General features: G+C 32.7%; 1 protein-coding gene across 4 annotated transcripts in view; it reads right to left on the bottom strand.

Moving 5' to 3' along the window:
- The window catches only part of Fas3 (fasciclin 3), a 394,377-nt gene that overhangs the window by 24,562 nt on the left and 344,743 nt on the right, over window positions 1–25,072 (bottom strand). For all 4 annotated transcript variants that reach the window (XM_018446212.1, XM_018446213.1, XM_018446214.1 and 1 more), the window contains exons 2-5: window positions 5,247–5,576; window positions 3,329–3,463; window positions 2,713–2,892; window positions 2,193–2,377 (exon numbers count right to left, since the gene is read on the bottom strand). In XM_018446212.1, coding sequence (XP_018301714.1) covers window positions 2,193–2,377; window positions 2,713–2,892; window positions 3,329–3,463; window positions 5,247–5,576 — 830 coding nt within the window. The remainder of the gene's footprint in view (window positions 1–2,192; window positions 2,378–2,712; window positions 2,893–3,328; window positions 3,464–5,246; window positions 5,577–25,072) is intronic.

The raw sequence follows: 25,072 nt of genomic DNA, 5'->3' as shown, positions 1-25,072 counted from the left end.
ATATCAAAGCTAAAGATTGCCATTTCGAATGTTAATTATTATTCTGGTATTTAATGAGATATATGTAAGTACCATTCTAGAGTTTATTCATTGTCAATATATGTTACTAATAATTTGGTAAACACAAAACTTTGTAGGCAAAACTCTTTATATATATCATCCTGTGTATTATTTAATTTAAAAAAAAATTTATTCTTATATATATAACTTCATAATCGAATAAATATTCGATATAAACTTTATTTTTCTCAAATTAAATGAATTTAATTTCTATTTGCATTTTTCATCTCTACTATTTTTTACGATAATAAAAATATTTCCTTTTTTTTTAAATTCTATCAATTTTTATTAAATTTTATTTCTGTAGTTTTCTAATCGGAAAAATCCATTTGGCGGATCTCGATATCGCATCGAGCATTGTTCTCGGGTGTTATTATAGGAACGAAAGCGGTATGCCGAGCTTTTCCAAGCTCTCGTTCCTCTCGTCCGACTCACTGTTAGTAATTGCGTTTTCAGAGTGGAAGCTGATTCGTATTCGTCGATGGCGCGGTACATCGCGGCGCTCGGTCAGTAATCCGCTGTAAGTTGCTTGCAGACTTGTGAGGGCTGCGCAAAGCCTATTCGAAAGCCATTCATATACCTAGCCGAAGCCGGGTTGTCGAATAGCGCCGGTTGCCGACGGCAGCGGTGGAGGCTTTTATTGGTTCTGGCACACGCTGCCGTTGTCTAGAACGTTACGCTCGCGCAAGTGTGCCGTTCGCCCCGAAAGTTTGAACCCGAATCGCGAGTTCCCAACGAAATCATCGGACGCCATTGAGATCTCTCACCCTCGACCAGGGAATAACCCGCGTCATTGAATGCACTCGGCCGGCTAGCCGCGCGTGCCGCTCGATTAACGTTCCGACCCTCCTTCTCGTGCACCCGAGAGTTCGTGTGCTCGCCTATTTGTCCGGAAGTTCGCCGGCTTTCCGCGACCTTCCTTCGTGATGTACCGAACAGCTGGCGCCCGGCGATAAAATTCCCGATTTTACATAAGTATTAGACCGAAGAAAAAAAATGAAATAACGAGAGAAAAAAAGGAGATTGAAATGTGTTTTGACTATTTGCATTCTTTGCAACATAGATTTCTTCCTTAAGAACAAATATAATCCTAAATGGCATCTAAAGAACGTTTGAAGTTGGAGTTCTCAGTAACGTTGAATGTTTAAGTTTTTTTTTTTTCGATTTCTATCCCTTTTTTCTCTCTCGAACTGATTTAATAAATAGATTCAGAGGAACAAGAACGTAGCCGGTGCATTCAGAAGCGACGAACGTCCTACTTCCGTTCGTCCCGAACTAATTAAAAAGCGCAAGTTGCAAGATCGGCAAATCCATTTAAACCGTAACTACGGGATGAACAAACCGCCTCTTGCTAACGAAACAATGGGTGGAGAACAAACGCCTCCGAGGCTCGAGGACCTTTCGCGTGCGATCGCGCGGATGCTCGATCGATTCGCATCCTCCCGTGTCTGAATTCAATGGAATTTCATTACAACGCTGCACTCCGCACGCGCTGTCACACAGGTGCATGGAGAATGCATCGGGCGAATCGGTAAATCGAGGCTCGCCGCCGGAGTCGCAGCGCAATATTGGATTTCTGTTTCATTTGCCTCCGCCAATCCGGTTGTTCTTCCCTTTCATCGCCAATTATTTCTTGGACTCGTGCGTTTCTTCTTCCTACATTTTATCTGTCACCAAAGAGAATGGCTCGAGTCTCTAAACGAATCACCGATCGGTGACACCGATGCGTTCTGCTCAACGTTTCGCCAAATCAAATCGCCAAATGCACTAATACGTAACCTCGTTACGTCACGTCATGGCGACGATCGTTTTAGGATAACCGAAAAATATGGAGATCAATAACAGCGATTTTTTTTAGAGAATTTCAAGATTTCTTTTAACGAAGAATTAATGATTTGAAAATGACTTAAAATAGTAAGTGCTTTTCTTGATGTTTAAAAAAAAATATCTCTCTAATAAATGTCTCTCTTTTTCTTTCATTAAAATTTATTTTTGTAGATCATAGAGAGACATTTAATATTGAAAAAGGAAAACATCTTTATTCCAGATCATGAGATTTTATCAGCCAGTCTGTGTAATTATAAATATTTGACAAGGAATTGACTCGTTTAAATTTAAAAAAGAAAACTTACCAAATCGACGGCGGTTGAAGTTTCCAGTCGATTACTCTCGTCGGGACGACCTTCTTCAATTCTTTCGTTGTTCACTCGCCATGTAAATCGCGGCCTAGGATGCGCATGAACGGTAACATTGATGATCCCTCGTCTGCCAATTACGTATCCGAAACGTTCAACAGTCGGCTGTGATTGAGGTGGATCTAAAAAAATAGATATAGCTTTCTTTTAAAATTTACGATAAAGATAAACGATAGAATCTATAATATAATTTTTTTATGTAAAAAAATATTAAACATTTTAATTCAAATTCATTAACGTAAAGATTAATTCGAGTAAATTAGTATTGCATTATTAAATAAATATAATATATAAATTTTACTAGTATATAAAAATTAACATATTAAAGAAAGTTACAAACTCTGAACGGTAAAGCAGAATAAAAATACAGATGAAACAAAATATAATTAAAAAAAATGTTAGCTAATTAATGTCAATAAATAAGAAATTGGTTTATATTACAAAAATGGTAACTTACAGTATACTTCGAGAGGCTTAGTTTGTTCTATGGGCCTATCGAGAGCAATGTGATTGGCTATGCATCTTATCGTTCTGCCGTTATCTGTCCAATCTAAACTGCGCGAAGCGTTCTGCATTGCTACGGTGTTCGTATTCGTATCGTAAGAGCTTGGTTTTTCTTCGCCAATCGGCTCCTCATCTAAATGTTCAAAACAAGAGTAATATCATTTTTCTATTATTTATATTGCATTTCATACATTTATATTTTATATTTTATATAATATAATAATTGTATATTACGGATAGAGAGAATATTAATTTGTTATTAATCTATTCTATCAAAAATTAATACATTCAAAGATAAGTGCACATGACCTATTTCAGTATTTGCTTGTATTTACAATATTGTTATATTCTCCTTCAAATTTTCAATTTTCTTATTGTTTATTTTTGAAAAAAAGTTGACTCATTATCCAAATGATTGAAATATCTTTGTTATATAATTAGCTATAATACATTATATAATTACATTTTTCAGTCATTTTCTTATTTTGATTTATGTAAATCTTTGTTATAAGAAAAATCAGAAAGTTGGAAAAAAAGTACACTTCTTCTAGAATATTAAATATACTAACCGAGAAATAGAGTCAAATTCGCTGCTGGTCGTCCAGATTTAGCATTGCAGCTAATTTCCAATTTTTCGCCTTTTCTAAATCTGTTTCCGCCAAGACTCCCCGAATTCGTGTAAATCTCAACAGTTTCGGGTGGTTCTGAGAAATTAAGAGAAGTAAAAATTTCTTTAGATTTCGCCACGCCATGTATCGATCAGAGATCAGATCGAATTAGAAAATAACATAAATGGTGATATTTTCTATACACTTTATTATATACCTTATCATTTTTATTATTCGAATCTGATGCGGAGATACTAATTTAAATTTAACTGTTTCCGTAATGTTTTTTTTTTGTAAAATAACATAAAAGATTTTCCTAAGATATTCGCGAATCTCGCCATTTATCTTTATCGGGTTCATCTTAAACAGTAATTTTACTCCGGGTACTTATTTCAGTCTCCGTAAGCAATTTCCTTAAGGAAGATTAATTACTTTTCGAATACAGCTCTAGCGACTGGAACAAGCGTTTATTTTTTGCTTCTTGCTCTAATTAATGTTTCTCTTTTCATCGTAACCTCTTTGTCAAAAGTATCCTATCTCTTATTTATTTATTACTTCGCACACTTCACAATCCCCCGTTTATACTCATTTTTAATTATCTTTGAGTTTATGTGTAATATAATACATAAAAGTAATTGTCTATATCTGTGTGATTGAAAATTAAATAAAAATTTGCTATTAAATAAAAATAAAATTAAGATAAAAATTTTAAATCAACATATCACAAAGTACAGATTAAATATCAAAGTGATCGAATATATTTGATGTGATTAAAATGATTATACATCAAATAATAAACGATTATATATTAAAATGATTATACGTGCTGTTTTTTATATTTAAAATAGAAAAACAAATTTTAAAACTAATATTCGTATGTGTATATATACAGGGTGAATTAGAGTCGTTGAACCAGCTTTTTATCCTATGAGAAAATTATTAACTGCACATCTAATTATTGACTTAGCCGTATAGATTGGATGCGTGGATATGCATCGTATGAATTGCAGATCCGAGCGCGAAAAAATATTTAATGAAAATGGGTGAAAAGAAGAAAATAGAGAATATTATGATATATTTAATTGGAAATAGAAAATTATACAAGTCTACATTGACATTTTGTTTTATACAAATATTAAATCTTTTTAACTCTTCTCCAGCCACGGCACACACATTTCTAAGTACTATTTTGTCCCATATTGACAAAGCGATCCCGCGGATATGGGATATCCTCAGGATAAAGTGTGCTGTGTGGGATCTTTATTTTTGAACACTATCGAAATAGTACTTAAAAATGCCGTGGCTGGAGAAGAGTTAAGAAGATTCAATATTATTTATATAAAACAAAACGTCAATGTAGACTTGTATAATCTTCTATTTCCAATTATAATATTCTGTTCTCTATTTTCTTCTTTCCACCGATTTGCATTAAATACTTTTTCGCGTTCGGATCAGCAATTTGTACGATGCATATCCACACATCTGATCTATACCTCTAAGTCAATAATTAGATGTGCAATCAATAATTTTCTCATACGTTAAAAAGCTGATTCAATGACTCTGATTCACCCTGTACATATAGAAAAAAGATACCTACATATACAGATATTTCTAGAAATGACGTTGATAATTTTTAAATGCTTTTTGAGGCTTTCATGGATATTTTCTTCAAAGAAGTTACTAAGAGAAGTTTGAGGATTACCTCCGTATCTTAATACATCGTTTATAGCTTCTTACTGTGTTTTAGAACATACAGATATCTTCTTAATAAAAATATAACTTAAAAATATATTTTCTTTAAAATTCTGATACGTCAAGTCTATATTTAACAAGTTCGAGTTAGAATATCGTCAAATTAAGATAGAAAATGAAAACTCACTCGCGACGACGATATTGAGAGAAGCAGTTGCTTCTTGCCGAGCGTTCTTGGTCGTCAAGGAACATTTGAAGGTACCATGATAACTTTCTTTCACTTTAGCGATACGGACGCCGCATTCGCCACTATTTAATCCATTTCCATAATATTCGATGTTGCCATCTTCCGATGGGGGATCTGACCCGGTTAGCACAATGCTACCCTCGCCAGGTATTTCTACACGGCAAACACGAAGTTGTTCTCGTTGAGCGGTGCAGAGAATTTGTAGAGTTTCTCCAACTCGCACGGCCGTCTGTTCTCTTGGCTCGATGTTTATGAACATATTCGATTTTGCTGAAAACAGATAAACATACAAAATTAATAATGGGCTCGATAAATCGTCGTTTCATAAACATTATATGTAATTTAATTATTCCATATAATTCTATAATTATTCTATGTCTTGAGATAAATTTCAGAAGTTGTGATCATTGATTTACTCTTCATGTTAAAATAATGAAAAACATTCTTATTAAATATATACTAAATATTAAGTTTTAAATCAAATTTATATCGTCTTAGGGCCATGGCATACAGAAAAACTTAGCAGTATATAGAATGTAAATAATAAGAAAATCAGTGTTGAATTTACTACTTACATTATGGCCATCTCTACGGTGTGATTGGCCAATTCGCTTACTGCTAACGTTTTACTACTAAGTTTTTTGTGTACTATGACCCTAAGGCGACATAAATTTAATTTAAGTAGGGGAGACCGGAGTCAGTAGACTATAGAAGTAAGTAGAATAATCGAGGCTACATTAAAAACAAAACACGCGAGACACGCATGAACATAAACTTGTCTGAGCACGCAGCAACGACAGCCACTCAGTCTGCTGTAACATCTCGTTGCTAACACATCTATGATAGAAGTTACGCTACAATTTAAAAAAATCGTACACCTAAGTAAACATTTTTATTCTTAAAGTTTTTGTTTTACAATCGTATATAATTGTCTGAGATATTTTATTTCCATTTAGATAGTAAGCGTAGTTCTTACTTAATAAAATCCAACAGATTTTTTTTGTTTATTTGTCTTTGTTATCGTATACGGTTAATGTTTTTAAAAAATGAACAGGTGGAGATAGTAAGCTAACCACAGCATGGGGCTGTATGACTCATTTAGTGACGATTCTTATAGTATTTACTCAATATTTTATTCATTTAAAGAGATTTCAGTGGTAAATGTTATATAAGTTTAATTCCCTCACGTCTAATGTCGATAAAACCAGGCTTATTCAACATGTTTTTGCACGAAACGGACGAATTTAGCAAAAAGAAGCATCTACCCTGTGAAGAGAATGTTTGTGTTTATATTATTATAAAAATATATTTTTATACAAGTTTTATTAATATGTAGCCAAAGATGTAGCTTAAAATACATTAATCTTCATTTTAATAATCTTACAATTAGTCAAATTACCCCATATCATTAATCACCTTACCCCGGTCCTGGGGCTAGTTGAATCAGATGGAATGCATTAGAAAAATGCATTTTTTTCATGTTAGTTATCAGTTTCCCCTTACTATTAAAATATTATTAGACAGTCAAATGTATGTAGTAACTGGTATAGAATTCATTTTTTTTATAAGTCTCTTAATTCCTTCTGTAAAAATTCAAAACTGAAAAATGAGTCTACTAACCCCGGTCTAGCCTATATTTAATCAGAATGATTCTCATTATTTTAGCATAAAGAAAAAATCAATAATCACAATTTCTAAAATTGATCTAAGATACGGAATAATTATACGAGAATTGTACGGAATGATTTAACATTTTAATTTAATCGAAGAAATATGATTAACTTTGACGTTCTTCAACATTATTTAATTAGTTTCGGTATATTTATATTTAATATTATTAAAGTATATTCCTGCATTTAATATTCATACTGTTTTAAAAAAGTTGATTTAGAATCGAGTTGCACACAAGTGTGATCGTTTATTATATCTAATATATAATTATATAAGCCTTCAGAACAGCTTTATATATAAGCTTTCGAAAGGAAAAAAGGAAGTTTTAAGTAGCAGGTTTTAAGGAACACGCGTCTGCGAGAGTTTCAATAAAAAAATCGAGAGAGTGATTCGCGTGAACGAAGATGCTACGTCTACGAAGATTTACGAGACAAAAAGAAAAATTAATTGAATCTCCACCTGACTGTCTATATCGCCCTCGTGTATCTTTTTTATACCAACGCGCTCTGTATCGGAAAGAGACATATCTTTCCCTAGTTGGTCTTTTATCATTGTAAACTCATTTGACATGCTGGGTGAGTATACTTAATTCTTACGATGATTTCGCATGTGACTCTATATTCCTTGTTTTTGCTAATGATGTGTTATAAAAGAAAATTAAGTGTTTGTACAGAAAAATCCAATTTTTATCTAAATAGAATAGCTAACAATATGTTAAAAACAAATTATATTAAATACAAAAGAGAAACACGTGGAGAGAAGAAGAGAGAAGTGCGCGTGCGTGTGCGTGTGTGACACAAATACGTAAAATAATTATAATTATATTCCAATAATTGTAAATAATATTTTAAAAACTGAAGAAGTATTGTATACGTGTATATATTAAAATATAAAAGTCGTATGTGAATTGTGTGTATAATATAACATATGCAATATAAGAACATAATGCATATAAATATTAATGCAACCATTAGAAATTTTTAGTATATTAAACTTCTCTTACTTATTTTTTATTTGAGTAAAGTCATTATTGTTGGCAGATTAAACTATATCTTATTTTAAACACACACACACACACACACACACACACACACACTCTATATTATTATATTTGAATCAAATACTATTGTAAAAGTTTCCGTAAATAGTTCTTAATTAAGATTAAATATTTTTTATAACTTCATAAGAGGTAAATGCGGAAGCGATAAAAACATTTTACACAATCAACATACTATAATTATGTAAAAAAAAAACCTTAAATACTATAACCATTAGTATGTGCATACGTATCGGTGAGGTTTTATAACGTGACATAATATTGTAATCAAAGCTGTAGCATGATCTTAGTATTCATACAATATATACTTTACATAATATGCTAGATAATTGTTTCAGATAATATCCTACATTTTACAAAAAGAGGGCAAATGATATTCTGTAATTATTTTCTGCATATATATATGTATATAGAAAAGGTTATATTTAAATTTATAACAGTTTTGAGCAATTTGTAATGTTAATTCAGTAGTATAATAGGCATACAACAAGCCAAGTCATATTTTGCCATTTTTCTATTTGAGAATTATTCTCTTCAATATCCCTTTGTACCTCTTTGAATAGAAAATTTTTACAGTTATTTTTATTATTTTTGAAATTAAATTAAATTTCTAACAGATTTATTTTATTTTACAAAATAAGAACGGAAGAGAGAGAAAAATGAATTTTTTTAAATTACATCTATGCACATGACAGACGCAATTGCTATTCAAATATGACAATCATTATCGCTGCCATTCGAGCCTGATGATGCGCGTTATTATAGGTAATGTGTGTTTTAGTTACCCAAGTAAGAACTCGCATCGCTCTGACAAAAAGCACTCTCCCGCCTTTAAAAAGTTCTTATCATAAAGGTTAAATATATAGACGTTTGCTTTTAAGTTCCCTGCCGGAATGGCGTCGCGACGCAAAGCAACCCGACGCGCTGGTTGCATCGATCTCTGCGCGAGTTAGGACGTGGTGTGTCATCGACGGAACGACGACGCGGCGGCCGACCGATCCCATGCACGATGCTATTATGATAATGCACTTCAAGAAATATGATAAACTGGGCGTGGCACGGGCAACGACTATCATATTTCATCCCGTCGACCGGCTGGTCGGTCGATCGCCGGATAGCTTTGAGAGGCAAGTACTCGTAACTCAAAATCTAGCATTTTTGACAGATGCTTGTTCTTGCGATCAGATAAACGAGTTGCAGAAGCTATGAAATGAAGCATTAAGTCCAATTGCAGCTCTCAGATGCAACTGTTCAAAGATAAGTAGTGTAACAGCGTAATTGCAGTTTTCTAATAATCCGCGTTTATTTTTCGATAAAAATTTAACAAGAAGATGTAGGGTTATAGGGTGTGATCCGCTTGGCACTACCAATGTTTCGAAACATTTGATTGACAAATCGAAAGAAAGAATTTTACTCATTGATCAATCAAAAAATGCATCGAAGCATTTGTAGTATTAAGTAGACCGTAGTTTATTTTATGCGTACGCGTAAAACGTATACAATAGATTGAATGAATTTATGCACTTAATTTATAAACAAATTGTGGAAAATATTATGAAGCAAGTCTAGTTGCAAGTCTTATTAATTGCAAGATGCAACTGTTTGAAGATAAGCATAACAGCGTGATTGCAGTTTTATATAAACAATCCTCATCTGTTTTCGGTTTAATAAAAATTAAACGAGAAGATATGATCTATTTCAAGGTTTTTTAATTAGTATGCCGCGGCACATTAACGTGCATGCTATAATCTTCTCAAGTGAGTCGTGAAAATTTTAAAGAAGAAACGAAAAAATTTAGAAGTAAAAAAGCGAGTAAGAGTAACAAGTAAAAAGTATTTTTTTTAAATTGTGAAAATTATATCTCAATTATATTGTGTTTACTCTCGTTTTAACTAAAGCGACATTATCATTACAATAAAATCACTTCCAAAATAATAAAATAAAAACTAAAACTTTAGTTATTTTACTGTTTACTTTTGTATGTCGTAGCGACATACAAAATCTACGCTAAAGCGCGGTGTGTACCTAATGACATACTTCGACTTTGACTCATTATATAATGCATCGTGAATTGAAAAAGTTGACAACGTATCAGTTTGAATTTATTCTTAATTAATAAATGAATTATGGAAATTATAAAATTGCAGTTTTATATAAACAATCCACATCTCGTTTCCGATAAAAATGAAACGGGCAAATATGATCTGTTCACATTTAAATATACAAATATCAAACTCATTGGAAATTTATTCATATATACTTAATTTATTTTAATATTCATCAATTGAAGATTTGTGTAAATTTTTCCATGAAGAATGCGACCTTTTTACGTTCTATTGTTACTGAGGTAATAAAACTATTAAATCGATTATTACCCTCGATTTCTCGGATGTACATTATTGCTGCGCGACACAATCGGGAGTTTTCTATTTTTTTTTTATTCGCATACATAGAGCTATTTTTCCGTTTAGATACACTCAGATGCGTTTTCTGTATACGCGAGCCTATGTATCGGTTCATGGCTATGTGGGATTCAATGGGTTCGTTAGAATCGTTGCCCGATTTTATAGTGTACGATATGGACTTTAAATGCGCTAAAAGCACTTCCGAAAACCGGCGTTACCTGATATTGGCGGTATTTTTACTGGTTTTTTGTACCTGGATATGCACTGTGCAGGCATTGCTTTCGTTTCTGTTATCCACGATATCCATACTTGTTTATTGTATAATATCATTTAAATTTTATTGTGCGTATACGTTATGTAGATTTAATTTGATTTATTTTATCAATTTTATGAAAATTCTATTTTATTTTGTATTGACTGTTAATATTATACACTTCCGACGTAGTATTTATAAAACTGAAGTTACACGCGCAAAAATACAATTTAAAATGCAAAATAATATTTTTTAATTATTTTGCTACAAAATAATATTCTTATTTAACGAAGAAGAAATTATTGAACAATTTCTCATAGTTGCTCATTTATTAACCATACATATTTTTTATTTTTTCTGATTTCTGTGAAAATTTGCGTCGATGCTGAAATTACATGAAAATTCCTATACGCTTTCTGCGCCGTTCTATGCGATTGCAAATGTGGCGCGCCATGACGACCTGCCAGGCGATAGCAAGACCATAAATCCCATTTGATTTTCCGCTCATCAATTTGTTACATAGCCGACGTCACGATCTAATTTGCCCGTATACCCGGATTTGCTCGGAGAATACGACCGCTCGCCACCGCCAGTAGTCCCTGCATCGAGGAACACGCATCCCCTGAAAGCCGCAGCAACAGATGTGGTGATTTGTGGACGTCGCGTCGTGCCACGCATCACTGCAATTATGAAATTGATGCGCAGACGGGCGTTAAAAGCATCGTTTTATCTCGGCTTCTCTCTTCTCGCAATTTGATCACGACTATGTGTGATTCATATGAACTATGTAAATTCTAGCTATAAATACAATTATAAAAAAAATTTGCTGAAATAATTAAAAATTTAAGTAAATATAGAACTGAAAATAATTTTGTTAAACCACGAAAATAATTATATAGGAAACTCAAGCATGATGATAGCAATTCTGCAGAAGCTTTTGATATTCCATCAGCAAAGTTTGAGCGTTCTACATAATTATTATGATAATACAACAAAATTATTTTCACACCTATATCTTGCTAAATTTTTAAATATGTGACACTATATTAAAAGAGCAACGGTAACTCAATCCCTTGAGTTAAATAATATTTTATTGTTTTTATGTATGTCAAAATGTAAATTAATCAATTTCTATGATTATGTTAAATAGTCTATATTAATATATGCATTTAGTAAATAATAAACTAAATTTGAATCAAATTTAATACATTTTCTTGATTGAGTTAAATTTTTTAACTCCGTCGTTTTAGGAACTTCACTATTTTTATTCTGTTGCGACTTACAGGAATGATTAAAAATAATATAATAATCCTGGTTGAGATAATATTTTTCGCAATAAACTTTCGCATCTTTACCGAATTAATTTAAGGGGGATTATTTCATATATAGAAATGTCCGAATGTTTCGGCACTTTATCATATTTATATTATTTTAACATCTCAGATCGATTGTGGTTAATGTCCGAACGTTTCGGCGCATAATCACATCTGAAATAATTAAATTTAAAAATTAAGAATATGTATTATATTCATAACATCTAACTTTGACCGATTATTGGCGTTCTCTCTCATATTTATGATTAAAAATAACTCAAATTGCGTATAATTTGATCAATGTAATGATTATCAATGTAACAGTGCTTCAAAACCGTTCTTTCCGTACAGTTACATAAAAAATAGCGGTTCGCCGCGCGCTAATGCGGGAATTACATTTATATATTTACAATCCGCTCGGCGAATTAGATATTTGCTCGAAGAAGATACGCGTCGGTTCTCTTCTCAGTAGAGGTTTCCACTTTTGAGTGTATAACGTACATTCCATATACGTACCACATCATGGAATGGTATGATATAACACATAACTGCGCATGTATCCGCTTCACGCGCATTCCGCACCTCGGTATTTTATGTCCGCTCGCCGTTATTGACTCCCCCGGTCTTCCGACCGCTATCTCCATCCTCTCGCACCGCGCAGTGATAACGCGGCGAAGATAATCTTGACTACCCGGCATGCAACCTACTAGTGCAATTTCACAACGATTTCCAATTTTCTCGGCTCGCTTGCATCCCTCCTCGCGTCTCCTCCGCGCCTCTTCCGCTTGCGGAAGGGAAGTGCGAAGATGTGTGCTCGGAAAGAACGAGAGGAGAGAAACGACAAGGAAGGAAACCGGAAAGGATGGGAACACACGTGATAAGTTCCATATACATTGTGCCAACAAACGAGTCTTCGGATTCATCTTTATTATTGATTTGTCATTCTGCGTGTCGAACGCATTCGAATCAATTCAGTTAAATGTAATAAAGAGTCCAAAAGTTTTTGGATCAAAGAATACAAAAAGATGAAATGAAATAATTTTTATATTTTTCAATTTAATCACTTTTTATTTCAATACATTCTTTAGAACAATGAATTAATTTTTCTATACTACTAAAAAAATATTCTGAATTTTTGTCATTAAATAATTTAACATTGAGATTTAACGTCGTTACTGATATATTTTTTCCACACAAATTGGACTTCAATATTGAAAGCTATTTTTTACTTTAATATAGAAAAATTAATTCATTGCTATAAAAAATTTTTGAAATATAAAGAGTGATTATATTGAAAATAAAAATAAAAATTCAACTGGACAAAAATAAAAATAAAAAATAAAACTGATTATTTCATTTTATTATCTTTTATAAGTCCTTACGCTGAGAATTTTTCGATCTTGCTCATAAGCTTTGAATATTAGCTATTAATATTACCACTGTATTATCTTACTGAAATATATTAATATTCTTAATATAATGAAATTTATCAGTATTCGCGTTACACATTTTTTTTCTTTAACTACACTAAAGTTGTTAGCATGCGGCGCATGCTATCAACTATAATTTTCACGCTACTTTCCAGTAAAATTAGCGATCTTTACTGTGTCTCGCCGATGGACTCTTAGAACGATGCGGTCTGCTATGGTTAGATTGCGGTGGCGGTTTCACGATGCAGCGAGAGGAAGTAATCCCAGTCGGCACTTCTCATATTAGGATGCCGCTATTCCCTAACGTTGCTAATTTTGCTCGACGGGCACCGCGAAATATGCTCGGCCACCATGTTACGTTATGCTCAGAATCTCTCGCGCGAATCAGAGGGAACAGCAAAACTTGATTTTTGTCGCAATCAAATTAAAATATTGGCAATTAAAATACAAGGATTTATTCGATCACGCTGCGATTGATAATGGAATAACACAAGGCAATGTTGAATCATTGACCGGTTAATGATGGAAAATGACGAAAATATCTTGAAAATACATGAAATTTATTTTGCATAGAATTTATTTTTTCAGAAAGAACGTATTCTTTCTGAAGTAGATATTTAAAGATTTAAATAGATACAGATTCGAAAATATAATTTTGTTAGAACATCAAAATAATTACGCAGGAACTCAAGTATGAAAAGCAAAAAAATTTTGACATTCTAGCAATCAGTTGAGTGTCCTACATAATTATTTTCCTTAGATATTGACGATATATTGGTTAAACGTTGGAATGTATTGGGACTAATATTTGGGCAATATTGCATCAATAATTGTGTGTTACTAGGGTAGATAATTTAATAAAATTATTTTCAATTCTGTATCTATAATTAAATGTTTAGATATTGTAGCAAAATTCTTTCCGTGCAGTATTTTTCGCACGATATTTGTAAATTAAATACAAAAACGCAGACAATGTTACGTGATTAATTCATACAAAATACAATAAAATAGAGATGTTCTTCCTATAGTATTATAGGCGCAGTCGTTAAATCGTTAACAACTGATCGATTGACTTTTGAAAGAAACGAAACGTATTGTAACGTATATTCGTATTTGAAGCGCATAGTACGTCAATTTTATGATGTTCCGCATCTCTTGTCGATAGCGTTTTTCGGAAGCCGCCGAGTTCGACCGAGTTAACTTGATATTCGTTGTGGTCGGTAACGGTCAGACAAAAGCACTATATTGCTTGCAAGCTTGTTTCCACGTTATTGGATGCGTTAGTCAGAATCTCATAGCTCAAAAACGATCGAGTAACGCTTGGAATCTGGTTGGTGAATAGTGATATTGTACAAACGATGAAGTACAAATATTTCATTTTTCTTTAATTATTCCAAACTTGTTTGATGGTTTAGTAAGGGAAACTTTTAAATCAATTTTGTTGTAAGAAATACACAAGTCTGTGAAGAAAAAAGGAATAGTTTGGAAAAGTCTTATATTTGGACTTTTATTGCTTGTATTTTAATTTCTGCGATCTTTCTTCGTAATTAGAATTAAATTACTCCCTCTCCTTCTCCCTCTCTCTCTCTCTCTCTCTCTCTCTCTCTCGTTGATTTGGCTATTCGTAACTTAGTGTTAGAATCAAAGTTCGAACATGCTTGATTTTACATATATTTCGCTGTACTCTAAGAGCAAAATTAATTATGTTCTACGAGTTCTACTGCACCGCACTGTACACTCACTAATTGGTCATTAATGAGCAGAAATGTGTATCACCATCAGTCGTGGAAATCAATATAACGATGCACCCACGAGTGTGCAATTACACAGTAGGTACAATTTTGACCAGCGGTAGTCGGCAAATATTTGTAATTATATATATGGTAAATCCGATTAATTTATTGATTTATTGATCAGATAAAAATTGTAATTCAGACAAAATGGGATACAGTTAGCCCGTCATAGCGCTGGCATGAAGCATCTATATAGAGAAAAAGTTCGCGTGAACAAATACGCTTATTCGCAACATCGCGTATTTGTAATTTGATTTATCGTTCGTATGCGTGACGATCGGAAAATCGGATAAGAATCCGAAACATAATAGAGAAGAAAAATCTCAATGCCGGTCGATATGCTTTGAAAGTTTGAGGAGCGGTCGCGTGTAATTTCGCCATAGTCTTTATGATGAACAAAAATATTTCACAGATGTGACTCGTAGATATTTACATCGTAAAACAGTTTAGATGTCGTTGCGACGAAAGATCGCAGAAATTAAAACGCAAGCAATGAAATCGCAAATGTGAAACTTCCCCAAATTATTTCTTTTTTCTTCGTAGACTCGTGTATTTCTTACAAGACCGACTTAAAATAAGTTCTCATAAAAGTTGTAATGACACGAAAAATGAACTATATTGTAGTAAGAAGTTATATTTTAATCTAACAATCTTGACAATCTAAATGGCAGATCGTCAAGGGAATGAAAAAAATAATTAGTTATCAAAAAAGGGAAATTATTTCCACTTGATCGCACATCCAGAGAAAGGTTTCTTTGGGTGCATTGATCGCATTGATATACTCGTCGATGGCAGGATTTCAAGAAGCAACTCTTAATGGACATGTACAATATATAGAAATTCAATGAGTACATTACAAGTGAAACTGAAAATTGAAGTTTTATCCGCGTCGTCGTATTGATACTGTTGTTTCTTTCCTTCCTTTGTTGTTCCTTTGTTGTTGAGTCCAAGTTGAATTAGAGTTGCGCTTTCAAAGTAGATATCACGCAGGAATTCCTTCTCAAAGTGAGAAAAAATTAATTGTGATCAAAGAGCTTGACATGCATCCACGACGGAGTTTCCGGTTCGTCGCGAACTTCCGTTCTTCGAGAGAAAACGTTTCCTGCGAGTCTCAGTCGGACGCCAATTTCGGTCCGACAGTCGTAAATCCTTGCCGAGATTAAGGACGGTTTACACGATAGTAAATCAACTCATCGCGCTACGTTACTTCCATCTCTTCTTCTTATTCGGTCTGCCTCTCTTCCGGCGAGAAACTTTCAAGACGAGGAGCTACCGGAAGGATACATTCGCCACACCGATACTGGTCGAGCGTCTCTTCCTTCTTTTCCTGCCATCGACGAGTAAATCGATTTCAGTCGGTTGATGATGACGTTGGAATCCAGTTACGCAAACCGGATTTCGTGTTAAATAACTGTCGCTCGATGTCCGCTGCAGGACTTCGGGCTGTGCTTCAGAAATTTCTAGTTAACGCGGTGTCGAGAAATGTTCGATGAGTAACGAGAACAGAAAGTCTCGAAGAAGTATATATACAGTAGCAGTCGAAATTATATAGATAGATAATATGTATATTAATATTAAATTAAATAAGATATTGATTTATATATCAAGAAAGCAGAACAAAAATGATACTTTGCGTATTATTAGATACAATTGCTGTCAAAAGTTTCCGGCTAATATAATTTTACAATAATTTTTTGTTAATCTGTTTTTCAGTTTATATTATGAGTAATAAAAATAAAAATCTTGTTATAATCAACTTATATTGTTAGAACACAATATTTTAAGTACTAAAATATGTTAAAGTAGGTTGTATATTAAATCTTCATCTGAGCAACACATTAAAACTATTCTTGGAAACTTTTGGCAGACACTAGGTATATAATTAAATAGACAGATAAATTAAATGACACATATATTATTTTTGTATTAAAAAGAATCATTGTGCATATTCAAATATTACAAGATATTCATTAAATCTTTCCAGAGATTATACTTGTAATTAATTATGAAAAGTAACGATCTTTAATAATATTAAAATTGATTCTTAATAATCACTTACTAATCTTTTAATAAAATAATCCTTCATAATTTATTAATATTAACGTAATTATATTTTATGTAGGTACTCATAACTTTCAGCTAAAAATGAAGTAGGCCAGTCTTCAATTAATTTCAGATTTCCGATAAAATTTTCAATATCATCCTTGTCGCAACACTAAATAATAGATATCCAATATCGACGATATTATACATTTCATACTCTCAAGTATCGTCGTCGTACGTGGCGATATGATCTTCATTGTCACAGAAGTTCGAAGTGAATCGAATGAACGTGCAGAACGCGTGTCTTCGTAAGAAATGTTATCGCGGCGTCTATTCTATCATTTCATCGCGATGACATCACAGTGACAATGATAGTGTTTTATAAAGAGCATTCGTGTAGCATGATCTGCCAATTATCCGATAACTTCGATAGAAAGGTCCTGCGATGAATGTCCATGTCACAGAGGTATTGTAGACAATTCAACACAAAAAATGGTTTTTCTAAAATATCTAAAAATTTAGATCTGAAAATGATTTTGTTGGACCGTCAAAATTATTATATAAGAAAGTCAAACTAATTGCTAGAATGTCAAAACCTTTTGCAGCATTGCCTGCACATTTCTAGGTAATTATTTTCATAGAAATTATTTAAAATAGATCATTTTCGGATCTGCATCCAGCTAAAGTTTTAAATACTTCAGCAAAATCGCTTTTTCAGTGAAGTAACAATTAAATATATAACGATTGCGTCATAAAAAATATATGCGCAAATTAGCATCTAAAGTTAATTTTTTTCAAGGAAACTACGACGCGATAAAAAAGACTGCGGAGAAATTGGAGTGAGACATAGAGGAATATTTATCTTGTTGGATACGATCTCTCGTCGTGAGTGCGAAATTATGCTGTAACGTTAGAGCCCTTAATACTGGAGTGAAGGTGTAAACATGAAACCGCAGGTTATCGTTAAGCCCATGCAATGCGGTGAAAGTGGTCGCGCTGGAAAATGATGATTATGACTCGGCATTTCGCATCGAATTATCCACGGGTTATCCGCTTTGACGCGAAGTACATATAGTTATGTTGACTTTCGTCCAAGTCATGTGTACGCATGTAAATATGTATCGTGTTATCTTGATTTACTTTCTCCCTCTAAAATTGTTGAGACAAAAGATACAAATGCATTGAGTAAACATGAATAAAAAATTCTACTATCCATAGTCCAATTTATAATTATAAGTTACATTAAACTGAAAATAATAATCTCCGCCAGTATGTCGAATATGACAAAATGTGAAATCAACTAATAAAAAAAAATACAGAAGATGCATTGAGATCAGATGAATTGAATAAACGAATTATATCAGAAAATATCGTATTTCAAACTATCGAAACTTCAACTAAACAAATCGGATTGCGTTTAATAAATCGTATCATATTCGAAGCTTGTAAGATAAATCGGATTATACTAAACAAGAATGAAACATACTGGCGTGAAAATGGTATTACAGTAAAAATATCGGATCGTATCAATAAATTGAAATATCGCGAAAACCGTGATCTCTCGAGATATAGAAATTAAACAAAGACCTAAAATTATAAATCACCTTTAAAAAATCAATTAAATTATTGAAAAAACTTTTAATGAAAAAACATGATGAAATATGCAGAGAGGATGTGACTTTCTATAAATACTAGGTATATAATATATAATATCTTCATAAAATATATTCATATACATATATATATAACAAATTAGTATAATATTCAACAAATCATGTGACGTGGCAAAATCAATCGTTTTAGCTATACAAATGCAGTCAAAGGGCTTTTGATAATGGTAATCGTATTGTTTAAGATATGGTTTTAGAAGGATGAGTTTGTTTGAAGCGTATAGAATCTAATGCAATTTCTCACTGCTTATTCGAGTACTATTATGCTCGACCGATATCCCAAGTTGGTCGACTTAGTGGCAAACTTTAGTTCAACATCTCGGCTTTAAGAGAAAGTCGGATTCGCCGCGTAAAGCTGCTTACATTTTTTTACTGGGAGATATTATCTAAATGTGTATATAAATAAATCTTTTCAATTAAATAATATTTTATTTATAACAAATCAAAGATGACCAATAATACTTTAAAAAATCCACTGAAAAATCGTTTGAAAAATTTTCAGAGAGGCGATTAATATTCGATGAACTAACTCGCGATGAAATTGTAGAAATTTTTGTTCGTGCAGATCGAGTTGCACCGCATATTCAACGAGCTTGGAAAGAAATATATTCCGCGGCTAAAGTTTCGTCAAACTCAAGGTAAGACCGGTGGGAACCAACTTATTAGCTAGGCAAGAAACAATGCCGTTTCCACATTCAACTGGGTAATCCATGGTGTTATCGCGAATTACTGATGTCTCCTACTCGTTTTGTTTCCTGTTTTCCTCTTCTCGTTAGCGTCGAATGCTCCCCGCGATCTCTCGAAAACGCGATTCTGTAGTAACGTTCTCGGATTGTTTCGAGATAACAAATATCAGACTTTCTCGAGAAAATAAAGTAAGTTGAATTCTAATTATTATTTTCCTATTCTTATGTGTCTAAAGATTATATGTATATTTGTCTTATTTTTATTTCAAACTATTCCTTGTTTGTATCAATACGTGTTCCTTTTATGTGATGTTGAAATAATAATGTACAGAATGAAGAAGCGATATTTTTTAAAGTATAAATTTTACGAAAAGAGAATAAATATTATTTACAATTTCATATTAAACAGAGATTATTTTAAAATATTTATTATACATGTTTTCTATACGTTAGCCTTTCATTTTTTAATACACTGAACAAATGCATTAAAAATAATATCATTTTTAATGGAAGTATTATCGAAACATTTTTGATTTTTTTAAATTGTATAAAAAGCAGGATGCATTAAAATTTTACGGATTAACGATAGTAAATCAGTATTCTTTGCGATGCAAACGAGCAGAATTGACGATCGGATTAGTAAAGGAGTTTTACATTGTCGATGAGAATATACTTGGGCACGATTTGAATTTCAAGCTATTCGAGTACCTGGCATGAATGGAAAATGGGCGAATTAAAAGAGATCGGTAGGAATGTATATTCTCTGCAGAATTACATTCCGAATTTTATCAAGCCAGAATTTTTTCGAATTTTTTCAGTGAAAGGAATTTTTTCGGTCAAGTAAAATTAGTTTCAAAATCTTACAATCTCTCCATATTTAATCTTACAAAAAAGAATTCTTTTTAATCGTATTATTAAAATAATTAAATTATGTATGCATAACACTATATTATATATACCAGAAGATGTTTTAAGATTTTAAAACAAAGCTTCAATTTAAAAATTTAATCTTGTGGAATAAATTCTTGTTAATCTTTTCTTTATTTCGTAGATCTTTTTTTAAAATGACACACGAAATAAAAGACAAAATTAACAAGAATTTCCATGAAATTGAATCTTCAAATTTTCTGTTAAAAAAACTGACTGCACAATAAAGCGAATGCAAATCTGCATAATGTATATGTAACGACGCGTACGCATGTGAATGTATCGTAGTTTGCGATGGTAAATACACGAATTACCTAGCAGGCTGACCTTCCGCATGGGAATGTAACACTAATTAGTGATTCCGTACTGTGAAACGCGGACACGTAAAACGAATCGTCGAGCACGCTCGAAAATATCCACGAAAATCCGTATCGCACTGCACTCCGAACGCGCGTGTGCTGAGTAACATTCGTGAAGTCAACGGAGAAACCATTTCCCTATTCTTTTTTCTTTCCCTTTTTTCTATTTTCGACAGATTACCGGAATTTTATTACAATGAGAATGGTACTGATTTTTTAACGCTTTCTTTTTTATGAAAGGACATTGTAGAGAACACTGTAGAGAGAAGAATATAAGCCAAATAAAGAATGAATAACTTTTGCATTAGTGTAGTTAAAGCCGCACCAAATTAAAAATAAAAGTAAATGTAAAAAATTATAATGAAAATAAAAATAATATTAAATCGGTAAAAAAGTAATTATCACAAATAATTTAATAATAATATAAATTAGTATCACATATAATAGTATGTGATTATAGTGATGGTAGGTAATATGTATCTATCATCGTCGTACCTATTATATACGTGACATTTGCCGATAATATGTGCATTATTTGAATTTGCAAAATTTACATAATATTAATATTTAATTTGTCATAATATATATGATATTAACATATTTATCTGCCAAAATAAGAGTAATATCGATAATAGAAAATTAAGTAAATTTCAGAGATCGATCTTGTCGTGCTATTCTCCTACGGAAGAATTTCTTCCCGAATTTAATAAAACGAAGGCATTTCATTTCGTTTGGACGGTGTCAAAGGGATCAAAAGGTATTAGTGTATGGTTGGTCGCGTCCCAGCTTCTGCCGAGAATTTCGTTCACGTCGGTTCATTTTGTTCGTCACGGAAGCATGCAACGTAAATTGCGCCGAGTGCGGTTTCCAAGTTATAAGTGAAAACAATTGAAAGCAAACAAAACACGAGCAACTTAAATAATGTATGTTCGTTACAGGAAGAAAAAAAGTTTACAGAGACATTTCACCTATAGGTACATATACTTTTTTGTGTTTTATGTCTTTTCAATTTTCATGAAAATTTTATTTCATGTTTTTGTTCGATTTCTGTCCCAACATGCAAATAGCAAGTAGTACAAGTCAATCACTTATCTTTTATCAAGCACTGAAATTTCATGTAATTACTGATTTCTTAATATTTTCTGAATCGCCGGTGTTCAAAGAATAGTTATGCTGAAGCATCTAAAAACTTAGATATAGATCTAAAAATAATTTTTAGATTTTAAATAATTCTACAAAAAATTTTAATAATATAATAACATTCTAATAATCAGCTTGACCGTCCTACATAATTATTTTAATGATTCAACAAAATTATTTTTAGATCTGTACCTATAGCTAAATTTTTAAATACTTCAACAAAATCGTTCTTTTCGTGTCTTTATTTTTAGTTAGGTCATGAAATAAAAATAAAATTTTTATCTGCCTTTCTTCATCGCAGAGAAATTGATAGGAATTACTCGTGGTCGATTCAATTGTACCCGTTCGTTTACTTGCGAATTTACGACAATTGTCGACAGCGGACGATTGTCACAAGGTCGTCGTCGTCGCCGTCGCGTCGGTCGGGACGGTACGAGGGTAGAAATAAGGTACAAAACGAACGAACGAATAAAAACGGATCAGCGTCGGCCGTGATGATAGTCGTCATCACTGCGAAAAGGATGAGACCTCAAAAATCACAACGTACGCCATTACTGCCGACTGCGGATCTCATTTGAACACGGAGCAGAGTCCTCGTAGTTTGATCTTTCCTAATGAAGGCGGCTTTTTCTTTTCCCCGTTGCTCATCCCCTTACTTTTCAAGCCATACTCTGGTTCGCCATTTCTCAGGCCTGCCATTTCTCTCGCTTTCTCTCATTCTTTACTGCCTTTTTCGTTTTGCATCACTATCTCTTGGCTGCGTTCTTTGAATAAAACTATAGTATGAAGAGTATGGTACGAAGTAAATGTTATCATCGCACTGCCAGATACAGTCTAAATTAGCAACAAAAGGGTCAAGCTAAATAGACCATTCAATATAATTAAAACTTGTACTGCTCTGGGGTATCGAAGATTGTATGTATTTAGATATACCTTATGTGTGTGTGTGTGTGTGTGTGTGTAATTTACATTAATAATTAATATATCTATATATATTTTTTATGATATCTTATTATTCTTATATAACACATGTTATATTACATTTGAACATATAATCTTCGAAATGACAGTACAATATGAGTTTTAATTATACTAAAGTCTGTTCAACTTTGGCCCTTTCATAAATTCGTATGACATATAAATTTGTTATACATTTTTTATTTATTTATTGTATATATATTATTTTATTCTTAAAAATAAATAAATATATATGTATATCTATTTATTTATTTGAATTATTAAAAATTCTAATATTAGATATTTTTCCCAATATTTGCATAAAATTTAAATTTTTAATTATTATTTCAATAATTCTAATAAGATATATAACAATCTGAGTTTACTAATTAAAAAATGTTACATGTTCGGAGAATCCATGAACAAATTATATCGTAAAATATAAAAGAAATCTTTCTGACAACCACAAAAATATTTACAAAATTTATCAAAGGATATCTAGGAGCACAAATGAGAACACAGAGGCGGTCACTCTGCTAAAGAGCATACAGAGAAGAAATTTAAAATTTAAAATTAATTTTAATATTAAAAAGTCTACAAAAAGATTTCTCCAGAGAAATGAATAATGGACATGTTTGCCTTGATAGATCTACATGAGTAAACCGAATTAAATCAATGTCGCAGCATATTATACATAGCTAGTCAACGCAACGACGAAAAGCGCGGTCAGTGTATAGCAAAGTATTCACTTAAAGCGGATGCATTTCGATCCCGATGGCACGTAACGCCCTAAATTGAAACGGAATCCGACTTGGTAACAGTTTTATCGAATCGCGGCCGTATGTTTCAAGTAATTAACGCGTTTATCGCGTGGGGGGGTTCGAGGGAAACTCGATTAATTGCGTGCAAAGCGGCAATTTCGACGTTTCAATCGCGATAAAACCTATCGTGCCGCGAGAGTAAGCCGCCACGTCTCTGTTATAATTTTTAATTAACTTCGGTGAATTACTTACGTTTCTCAAATCGAGTAAGGGAATTACTATGGCAATACAATATGTTTCGCACCCTTAATCTCTTCAGGAAATATTTGAAAGACGAGCTATTGACAATTTCTTGATTTATATCAAAAATATGAAAATATTCCATGTTACGTTTAAAAAAGTTTTCTATCACTCGTTTCAAGAGATACAACAAAGTAACGTTTGAATAAATTTTTCGCATATCAATCACGATACAAACGTATTGACTTATTTCAAGATTTCAATTTCGTCTGAAAGAAAATTAGAAGGTTGATTGTATTTACTTCGAGATAACGAAAGAAGTACGACGCAACGATATCTCAACGGTGCGTTAAAGAACAAATAATATTCCCAGGAGACGCCTCGGCGAGAGCAACGCCAACGGGGCAATAATTATGAGATTGCCCTCCAGCGCAATCTCGATAAAGCACGCCGAAGTTGTCGTTTATTTCAATTCTTCAGCGGTTAAGACACGTTAAAGTAAGTGTAAGCACATAAATACAGCAATTCGCAGTCGACTGATTATTTACAGCCCGAATTATCGAAAAGCTTGCCAAATTGTACACCCGGGAATTAAAGCCGAGTCATCCCTGCCACCGTTCTCCCTATTTCTTCCTTTTCCCTTCAACTCTTCCCCTTTCCACCCTCTCTCTCTCTCTCTCTCTCTCTCTCTCTCTCTGTTTTTTTATGCTATTCGGCACATTTTATTTTATTTTTGTATTATATTTTATTTTATTTTATAATACTTTTTACCACTTCAGATATTTTATATATTTTTGTTTTGTCACTCTTCTTTGCTTTTTGTCCTTAGAGGACTTGCTCTAAGATAATAATAACCGCCTTTATTTTTCTCCCTTTCTCTCTCTCTTTCTTTCATTGTCTGAATTTGACGAGCGACGGAAGATAAAACTGCGAAGAACAAAGATACTCTTCGCGGCTGTGTACATATACAACAACAATGTTGAGTCTAAAATACGCGCTGCGATAAACGCTACGCCATGGAAAGCTCTTTCGAATCATGGCGAACTTTCGGGCGATGATGC

Source organism: Mycetomoellerius zeteki, unplaced genomic scaffold, assembly GCF_001594055.1.
Source record: "Mycetomoellerius zeteki isolate Tzet28-1 unplaced genomic scaffold, Tzet1.0 scaffold174, whole genome shotgun sequence".
NCBI lineage: Eukaryota > Metazoa > Arthropoda > Insecta > Hymenoptera > Formicidae > Mycetomoellerius > Mycetomoellerius zeteki.
This window is presented reverse-complemented; position numbering and strand designations above follow the sequence as displayed.